The sequence below is a fragment of the Aulonocara sp. 'chitande type north' Nkhata Bay genome, linkage group LG16 (assembly GCF_057382095.1).
Source record: "Aulonocara sp. 'chitande type north' Nkhata Bay isolate Kocher_YH1m ecotype deep benthic linkage group LG16, A_spYH_male_GT1.1, whole genome shotgun sequence".
In the NCBI taxonomy this organism is placed as follows: Eukaryota; Metazoa; Chordata; class Actinopteri; order Cichliformes; family Cichlidae; genus Aulonocara; species Aulonocara sp. 'chitande type north' Nkhata Bay.
This window is the reverse complement of record NC_141359.1, coordinates 21228380-21238650: the sequence shown is the minus strand read 5'-3', so window position 1 is coordinate 21238650 and position 10271 is coordinate 21228380. Positions and strand designations below refer to the sequence as shown.

The following is a 10271-nucleotide window of genomic DNA, read 5'->3' as shown; positions in this document are numbered from 1 at the left end:
GTGTAGGATATATTTTCATGGCACACTTTGGGTCCTTTAGTAGCATATTTTAAATATCACAGCCTACCTGAATTATGTTGCTGACCATGTCCATCCCATTATGATGACATTTTGAAGGCCATTTTGAACACGATAAGAAAATGTTACAAATCTAAAAAGGATCTGCAGCCAGTTTTTGACCATGACAGTGAGTTTGCTGTACTCAAATGGCCTCCACAGCAGATCTCAACCCAGTAGAGGAGCTTTAGGATGTGGTGGAACATGAGATTTGTATCATGGGTAGTGATGGGCAGATGAAGCTTCAAGAAGCACTGAAGCTTTTCATCCAATTGGTTCACCCCAGTGCAAAGCATCTTGAAGCTTCATTTGCTCTAGTAGGACATCTACTGGACGTAAAAATATTAGTTGGCATGAATTTGAAGAGTGTGGCCTTTTGCACACAGCCTGTAAATGTCAACAACAAAAGGAGTGTGTAAAACATGTATATAGTAGTGATGGCAGTATACTGTGTATATTTATACTGGCAGTATGGAAAATGATTATTTGGAAATGCTTAAAATGGAAATGATCATTTACTGTGAGGTGAGGTGTGGTTGGGGTATGGACAGTGGTTGTGCTTTTTTAACGTTGAGGTATGGACAGCTACAGACTGAGGCCTCAGTCCTGCCTATTCACATTTTATTCAGTAAAAACTAAATTTTCACTGCTTTTATGGCCTTTTTAGTGGGGAGAACATAGGATTTAATGATTTAACAAATCTTTTAAATCCTTTATCCTCCACAATGGCTGGGAGTCAATCACTATGCTAACCAGGTCTTCATCTATTTGAGATTGTTCTCCTGAGGAAAGACAATAAAAACAAAGCACAAATATAAATATCACACACGTAACTTATTGCAGTTGTATAATATTGTTATATCATTTAGTAACATTACAGCAGTGCCTAGATGAGGTGTTGTTGTTATATCCCAGCTCCCTGGCACATAGCAAACACTTCACCTTGTACAAAAGTAAAGACAGCTTAACATAAATTGTATTGCACCATCAGTATTATGAAAATACATCTTCTGTAGAAATTAACATACCTTGTTGGGAGGAATAAGATCAAATTATTTATTTTTTTTAGTTTATAATAGGGTTTATTCGCTCGGTCAGCAGGTGGCGGTATCCTCGTACACTGGGGAGTACACTGCCATTAAACGAACAGAAGAAGAAGAAAACATCTGCACATGCGGGTAGACCCGGCTGCAGCTTTTTTTTTAAATTTTTATTATTAACAATTGAAACAATACAGTCACAAACAACATAACACATTCATTACACATTATAGTGCAAATGAACTGGAATAAGATCAAAATGTTCCCACACAGGGGAGGACATCCTCCTCTTCTTAGCTGGCTCCATTCTCTCCTGACTTTCTCTCCTCACTCTCATAAACCTCCAAACGGTCTCCAAACTCTCACTAACCGCAACTCTCCATCAAACACCCACATTTTGAATAAAGTCTGAGGGGTTTATATCGCTGTCATAGCTCGCGGCGAAGTTCAAACCACTTCCTGAACCAGTCACGTGGTACAGCCGGTCAGCGAGGCTTCGGATGTCATCATTTTCAGCTCCTCCCATAAATGAAGCACGCCTCGTTACGCGCATCGCGGAAACGCCCCCTCCATTACTCGAAGCCTCGATACAGAACGTCACATCACTAATCATGGGTGTGCAACTGACATATCTGGAAGCTGTGTGATACTCTCATGTCACTGTGGTCCAAAATGTTTATCTATAGATAACTACCAAAAGCTAAAAGAGAAATAAATGATTATATTAATTTTGTACAGAGACACACATAATGGCATATCCACATGAAGTAACACACAATTTTCCACCAGATGATGCTGTTGGAAAAGTATGCTCTGATTCACATGACCCTGAAAAGCATTGTCTACAAACTACATAGAAAGGTGAATGTGAACTTACACCACCTGCTGGCTGCACAGACAGAGCAAAAAAGAGTAAAAACAAAAGTCATTCTTGCTGTATACTTCAGATTTCTAACGCACATGTATGTACACAGGTTGCAGCATAATGAAGGCTGAAGCATGATCGGTATTATAAGTTGTTCATATAAGTATACTGGTAACCCGAGTGTGAAGAAAAGATTATTTTTTTGAGTAATAATTGATCCAATTTTCCTGTTTAAGTCTGAAGAAAACTATCAGAAATTCCTCATTTTCTGGGGCAAAGCTAAAGTGTTCTTTTTTAGATAGTGAATTTGTGCATGTTAACACTTTGACCCTCAGTTAATAAAACAAAATAAAACAAAATAACAGCATGTTTAAGTTTTGTTTAAAAAAACCCTGCTGCATCTTCATTTAAAAAAAAAAATGCAATGCTCTAGGACTGTATTGTGGAATGTTCTTACAAATTTAATACTACTTTTTAGATCTTTTGGTTTGTTTTTACATACCCATAAAGGAAAACAAATTTTAACATAACTTATTTTCCAAACTGACAAATGACAAAACTACCAAACAAGAAATTAATTAGCAAACAAAAAAAGAATTACACAGAAGTGCTGCTTGCCACGAGGCGTAACAGGCCGCAGGCAAGTCGAGTGCCCTGTGGGCTGAAAAACGTTGAAACTCTTAATCAATGCTTAAAGCTTACCATAATAGTAGAAGACACCTGACCTCCCTAAGGGGGCCCAGCCTTCCTCCTCTAACTCCTGTTTAAACAAAGCTATGGACAACAATGAAAGCTACTTCATGAATATAAAAAGGAGCTATTCTCACATTAAATATAATTCACAGTTAATATAATCTTAACTGTGGAGGAGAGACGCCTAATACAAGTATACCAGTCAGACAAGCAGTTGTTTGACTGGTTCCAGATTAATTATGAGATAATGGTGAAGAACGCTGGTTAGAGGGGCCCCGTTGAATTTCTGCACAGGGCCCTAACAGTCTCTACTCTGCACTGGAAAGCTAGCTTTAGTTAAGTGTACAATTTCAAGCAGGTCCAATAGCCACCTTTAGAAACTCAGGGTCCATATAAAGGTGAATGAAACAACTTCTGTAAAATAACTAAACAACTGTGGATAATGCTTCCAGCACTAAGGATCACGATGGGGGTTTTAAAAATAGGGGTTTAATTATAGTTGAGAAGCAATGACAAAACATTTCCTAGTCCCCTAAAGCCCCGCTGATAAATCTCCAGTCATAAACCAAACAAATTCAAATTCAAATTTTATTTGTCACACACACACAACCATACACAGTATGACATGGGGGTGAAATGCTTGTAGCTGTACAATGCCCGACCATTAAATGACAGAAGAAAAGTTTTACAATATTTACAATTTACTACAAAAATTTACAAAATAACTTAGGAGAGCATCCAGCACGGCAGCTGACCTCACCAAGCCAAAAAGTTAATGGAACTACTTGAGTCGAAGTACCGAACTACCAGCGAGATACTGGAAAAGTACTTCTTTGATTACATAAAGTCCACTCCTCCTTAACATTGCTGGAAACTTTGTTAAGTAACAGCATACTGAATTACACAAAATGTGCCGAATGGTTGTGGCATGCGTGTGGGATGTCAGGAAGTGGTGAGCCTGTCACATGTGAAAAAAAGCCCCTGACGTACCTACAGTCAACTATTTGAAAACTTTCAGGCTGTGAGCATGTTGAGCCTAAAGGATAAACTGAATTATCTGATAATATTTTGCTGCTGTGTGTTTGTCTCTGTCCATGGAAGCGGCAAAGGTAAACATAGATATTATTTTATTGATGGACTAGCTGTTATAGATGTGCCATGGTTGTTTGAGGGTAGGAACACTTTAGAGCACACTGCTAGAACATAGACTAGAGAGATATAGAGTAATCATTACTGAGGAACAAAGATAGAAGTTTAAAACTATTTATTTAATATTTAACACAATGAGTGTGAAAAAAACACGACAGAGATTAAAATGCTTAATTCAACTTTCTTTAAAGTTGTACCAAAAACAAACAATGTAGCACACTTTATTGTTATTGTTGTATACATGGCGTTGTTGCTGGACTAAATAAAAAGAGTATGTACAGCCATTTAACAATACATACATTTTATAATAGTGACGTACTTCTGGGGCACGCTATGGAGTTTAAAAAAAATAGAGAGATGATATTTTATGTAACGTCAAATCATAAAGGCACACCTAATTAACCAAATAATCAGATGTTGTTCTTGGAAAAATGTGCTGATATGAATTATTTGAACATGGCATGACAAATTTGGGCATATTTATGTGTTACAGCCACTATGATGGAAATGACATGTCAATATTATAGATGATGAGGGAAAATCGTAGAAAATATGTGAATATTTTTATTACCTTTTATTACCAGGGCATATGGGCACTACCTCGAAGTATTATTGGCTTCTTGTCTATCTGTAGATTTGTTACACCTCTCATCATTAATATTAGGTTTCTGAGGTGTCTATTATTTGACTGTGCACTGAATTATGTGTGAGTAAGACTAAAGGGCTTTTGCTTCAGATCAGGAGGTGCATTCTCTCAGTGTAAACCGGAGTAAAGGTAAAATCTGCAACTAGATTTCCCTCTGTGGCATGCAGCCTCACGGCACTAAATCTCAACCATGCCACACAAAAGCCACACAATACAATACAGTTCCTTTATACAATGCATATTATCATAAAGTTTATTGTAAAAACATTAATTAAACATTAATTAAATCATGTAAACATTACATCTGTAGCAGATAAGATAAAACTTAAAACAAATCTTTACAAACATGAATCTTAATCTTATCTTGCGCAAGTAAATGGCCAGTAAGTCCTCCAGTTACTGAGGAAACAATACTGATAGAATGAAATACAAACTGTATAAAATAAATTGTCTTATGTATAAATATACATGTGAATATGAAACATGTTGTTTTTAAATACACAGCATCTAATTACCATTATGTCTATATTCTCTCTGTCTTTGAAATGTTAGCACTCCAGAGAGCTCTGGGACATAATTAGACTAATAAAATGACAGATAGATAAATAATTAAGATGGACGACATGTGTGGGATGGGACAATTTATATAGTATTAAGATAAAAAATGTATTTCATTGTTGTGATCACAAAAGAAGAAAATATGCTTTACGTAAACAGGCGTTAATTCTTTTCTGGTAAGAATTACGCATTAATTAAAAAAAAAATAATTGCAGGTCTACATGCTTCGTGTGATGTTGCGATTATGGTCCGAAGAAACAGCACTTGGAAGACTCCTCCACGACAAAGTCTGACAGTCAGCTGTCCGGTTATACACTGTGGAGAAACGCTGCAGGTCACCTGGTGTAAACTCTTTGACTCAGTCAACTGTGAACGGATTCATGAAACAAAAAATGTGAAGATAACACAGAATCCTGATAAGGATAAGCTGATCTCATATTTAAATTTCAAGGAGATTTCCATTCATGACGATGGCATGTACAGATGTGGTTTACTAGGATATAATGGCAGCGTAATCAGCCATTCCATCATCATCTCAGTATCAGGTATGCTTTCAGGTATATTTTATTCTTCTTCGGCATTAAAATATAAAATAATAAAATATGAAGTGTTAATTCTGTCTACTATGTATCATTCCCTGAAGACATGTACCAGGGAGTTGAAACCCCCAATAATAATGATAAAAATGCAGGTGAGAAGCTTTATTTGTCAGAAAATCACTGCCAACATTTTCGTGGATGCAGTTTAGCACGACTGATCTGGTGATTCTGCTTTTGTAGGAACAACACTGAGCCCTGATCACAATGAAAACTGGAGACCATACTTCTACATTTGTTTTGGCATAGTGCTTCTTATTCTCATACTGACTGCCCTCATCTTCTTGAGTTCTTGTGACTGGAAACGTAAGAGCACTAATTTTTATTTTGGATGGTTGAAACTGATTTCATTGAATTTACCATCTAAAAATGGGTAATTTATTTATTGGCTTTTCTACAGGAGTGCTGACCTTAAACTACGTAAAGGGAGAGGTAATGTTGGTCATATCAAAATATATTTTTGGGATATTTGGGGGGACAAAAAGTATTATTTATGCACTGTTACTTTGTTGTGAAGCACTTTGTTATCCTTGTCTTGAAAGGTGCTATATAAGTAAAATTTTACTTACTCACTTTTGGAGCCAGCGTCTAATGGCACCTTGAAGTAGTATAATTTTTGACTTTTCTTTCAGGGTACTTTTGGTCTAACAACAGGCTTGAAAATAGGAGAACCCGTAGTTTCACTCACTGATGAACAATTTCTTTCTTTTTGTTTCAGTTTGAATGTTTTTATAGGCCATAAAATAAACAAGTAATACAGTATATAACATTTTGTGAGCCTCTGACAACCTGGCAGGCTGATTTGACTTGTTTTCTAAGCTAATTATCTTCCACCTTGCTTAAGATTTATTGTCATGGGAGTGTCGAGAATTTTTTTTTACTAATATATTCTAATATATGTTTAATATATTCTCATTTTGGTGTTTTGTGCCATAGGAAATGCCGACTCTTATGATACCAGACCTCCCTAAATGGAGCCCTCCTTCCACTCCTGTCCCACTGACCAACTTGTCTGTTTTAAATGACATCTATTCATCATACACTCCAGAAAGATCAGTATCACCAGCTTCCCAGCCCGGTTCGAACCAGATTTCAGCTTCAAATCCAGCACTTAAATATCAAGACTGTGAAGTATATGGTATCATCAAACATAGACACGCTACCAAACAGGGTGGAAAATATCACACCATGACTAACCAAGTTAAAAACCCAGAGTCTTCTTTCACTGCTGAAAGACCAGGATCACCAGCTCACGAGCCGCATGAGTACCAGATTTCAGCTTCAAATCCAGCAGTCAGAAATGAAGACTATGCAACGTATGCTGTCATCAACCACGGCAAACCTGCTGGAAAACGGCACACCGAGACTAACCAAGTTAAAAACCCAGAGTATGCTGTCATCAAATTTTCCTGAGTGTTGTTGATTTTAAATGGACACTTGCAGATGAAAAAACTGAAAAATGTTTTGCAAAATGTGGTGGAGTCATGTGATGAAACGTACAGCTGTACAGCCATACTGCAGAACAGATGAATGGAGGAAGCTTGTGGTTCTCTAAGTGAACTGCATGTCTTCTAGAGTTATCGTGACTAAACCGGAAGCAGCAGTGACTTCATTCTCTAGCCCTCAGGTTTGTTCCCAGCAGCAGCACTTCTTTTTCAACTAATAATTTATTGTACTTTGTATTGTGCTTCTGATGTCATCTGATTCCAGTCCTTGTATTGACTTGACTGCAGTAACTGTCGTACTTTCATAAAAAGGTCATAAACAGATTTCTTCTTGACAGACAAATAACACTTAAATGCAGTTTTCTGACTGATTTGTTATAGAAAGATGGCAGTCATTAAAAAAAGACATGTTAATCAGCACTAGAGAGATTTAAGAGATATGAACAGTTTCTCATACCTGTGCCTCATACAGCGCTTGTTGTTTTTGTCACCACTACTGTCAGAGACAACACCTTGCCTATTGACCACAGAAGTGTGGTTTAGCTCAAATGTGCAGGAAGTTAAAGATGGAAACATTTCTGACAATGACATTTTGTGAACAGGGGACGCTCAGCTTCAACCACATGTACGCATTGTTAATATTGCACTTTGGGCAATGGCCTTATTATTGGTCCTGTTTTTCACATATTCTATACTTAAACTAAAAGAAAAACAAGAAAGAGTAGTATTGGTTAGCTTTTAAAAGGTACCAGAAACTACAAGCAACAGAGAATGGGGGGATTAGAGGAAATATTAAATAAAGACAACACAGTAGTTGTCATAGTAGACTCTATGTTTGTTAACCATTTGAGGTTGGAAACCTTAAAGAAATCTCCCCTTGTAAAATGTTATGGCCTTTTTGTGGACATACACTGTGTGCAATTCTGTTTAAGGGGGATTTTCACCTTTAAAATTTCTCTGAATCATTTTATAAGTGAGTCTGAAGTTAGAGCATTTTCCTGGAAAAAAGAGGCGTTTATCAAAAATATTAAAACAATTATGGTAAAGCTGCAATTTAACTGCTTAGTATAATTTAAAATGTCAGTATAAATGGGTATTTAATCCTGGCTCTCTAATACTTACACTCAGTTTATCTACATTAGTATATATGTATTTGTATATATACATGTTTGATTTTTTGTTTTGTTTTTTAAAATAAAAACATAGACAATAGACTACAATAGACTACCAGGGAAAGTTTTTTCATATCTATACGACCAAACATTTTTTCTTTTTGAAATCACAGAAGTTGCCCCTCGTTCTTAGAAAGAATTCAGATTTAAGGTACTTGTGAACTGCCTTCGCTTTTAATAATTTCGAGCTGTGGCCATCTTTTACTGTATGTGCAGTGTGTGATATCAGCTAACAGGTCAATAAAGCAGTAATGCATGATCATAATTTTCTTGTCAAGTTTCAAAAACAGAAATTGACAGAAAATAACACTCATTTACTACATTATGCTTGTGGAAAGGTTTGCTGTGATTTATAAGCTGGTGAGCAGTGTGCCCAGGCTCATACCATGGAATAATGAGTGCTTTTAATATGTTTATTATTTAATATTTCAAGTTTTTTTTTAACCTTCATTACTTCTGAAATACAATAGCCACATGAAATCTTAAACACAGAAAAACACATTTAAGCTCTTATAAAAACGGCCAATCAAATCTAATTTTCACCTACTCCAGCCAAGATTCTTTCTTTATTTACAATATGCTTTTTTCCCATAACTTTGAGCATCAATATAATGGGATATACATGTCTTTTAGATAGCTATATGCTGCCTATCTGTGTCTGTTACGACTGTGATCGTAATCATGTGTGAATTTGAGTGTCCAGGTGCTCCTCCGGGATTGGTGGATGGCTCACACCAGTTGGCTGAGGACTGCGAGACAGCGGATAAGAAGAGACCGCCTGGGACTGCCAATTCATTCATCCTCGGCCCAACCCAACCGGCAGACCGTTCACTGTGTCACTATATTATGTTAATGTAAGAGCATGTAGGGGTGGACCGCCTTTTTGTTTGATCAGTTTTCTCCTGTTTTTGTTAGGCAGGGAGGAAAGTGATTGCCGTTTGGTTTAGTTCTTTTGAGTAGGTAAGTTGTGTTTATTCCTGAGATAGGTTACTTTTTGTTTGTTGTTTTGGCCTTGGGTTCACCCTGAAGTTATGATATGCTCCCTTCCTTCGTTTAACTGCACTTATTGTAAATAAATCACTGTCACAAAATATTAAGTGTGTGACGTGCTGCTTGGGGTTGGACGGGGATGGATCACCCTTTATGTTGTGGTCTGGCCGCGCCTAGACGGGCCATAACAGTGTCTATGGAGGTTTTCAGAGGTAAGAAGAGGTGTATTATGTCTGTTTCTTGGGCCTCTTGAATAGACCTGAAACAACCTGGTGCTAGGGTCCCTGGGTCGTTGACCCAGTGTTTTGTGTTTTTGGTTCTTTGATTTTGTTATTTCATTATATTCTAGCTTTGCTTTATGGGTTTTAGGATTATTCTTAGTTTAGGTTCTCTGGGTGGGGTTTGGTTAAAGTTTTAGTGTTCTGGTTTTCTGTCTGTGTTCCATGTTGCTGTCTCCCCTGTCTGCTGTATCCCCACGTCCAGTCAGTGTCTGTGTCTGCCCTGGTCCCACGTCTCTGTTCCCTTTGTTATAGTGCCTGCCTGTGAGTCTGTGTAACGTTTCATGTTTTACTTTGAAAGTCCATGTCTGATGTTATTGTGTCTGGGTTTGCTTCCCCTTGTCTCGTTAGGCCTGATTTGCCCCAGCTGTGTTTCCCTCCTGTTACCCATTCCCTGATTGCTCCCTCTGTGTATTTAAGCCCTGTGTTTCTTTGTGTCTGTGTTCTGATCTACGCTCATTTAGGCTGTGTGTTCTGTCTGCCTGGTCATGTAAGTTTATTTGGATTTTTGTTACGTTTTGCCATCCAGCAATAAAAGCTGAGTTTTGAGTTATTTTCCACCTCCGAGTGTCTGCACTTTGGGTCCTTCTACTTCCACTTCTGCCTGCACACAGCCTTAACCTGACACCTGGCTCCTTTCAGTTTGAAAGAGTGACTCTGCTGTGAGCCCATTTCATGTTCCTCACCATATCTCTAAGGGAGAAATCAGACAACCTTTGGATCAAGCACATTTCCAACACCTGCTTGTCTAATTTCAGTCTTTCAGACATTCTCTGCAGATG

The 10271-nt window shown here is 37.5% G+C and overlaps 1 protein-coding gene across 1 annotated transcript; it reads left to right on the top strand.

The window, feature by feature from the left end:
* The first annotated feature begins 3680 nt into the window (after positions 1 to 3680).
* Positions 3681 to 9948, top strand: LOC147311420 (uncharacterized). The gene is made up of 6 exons (XM_086266469.1): positions 3681 to 3764; positions 5224 to 5553; positions 5652 to 5699; positions 5788 to 5910; positions 6005 to 6036; positions 6541 to 9948. The coding sequence occupies exons 1-6, from the start codon at positions 3683 to 3685 to the stop codon at positions 7015 to 7017; spliced, it is 1092 nt and encodes a 363-aa protein (XP_086122595.1). The 5' UTR covers positions 3681 to 3682; the 3' UTR covers positions 7018 to 9948.
* Positions 9949 to 10271: the final 323 nt, after the last annotated feature.

What these genes read in the sequence shown, in the direction of transcription:
- LOC147311420 (XM_086266469.1), top strand. Translation starts at nt 3,683, where the DNA reads ATGTTGAGCCTAAAGGATAAACTGAATTATCTGATAATATTTTGCTGC. An exon ending in CATCATCATCTCAGTATCAG is followed by an intron (nt 5,554 to 5,651) that starts GTATGCTTTCAG and finishes CATTCCCTGAAG; the next exon opens with ACATGTACCAGGGAGTTGAA. An exon ending in GAGTTCTTGTGACTGGAAAC is followed by an intron (nt 5,911 to 6,004) that starts GTAAGAGCACTA and finishes GCTTTTCTACAG; the next exon opens with GAGTGCTGACCTTAAACTAC.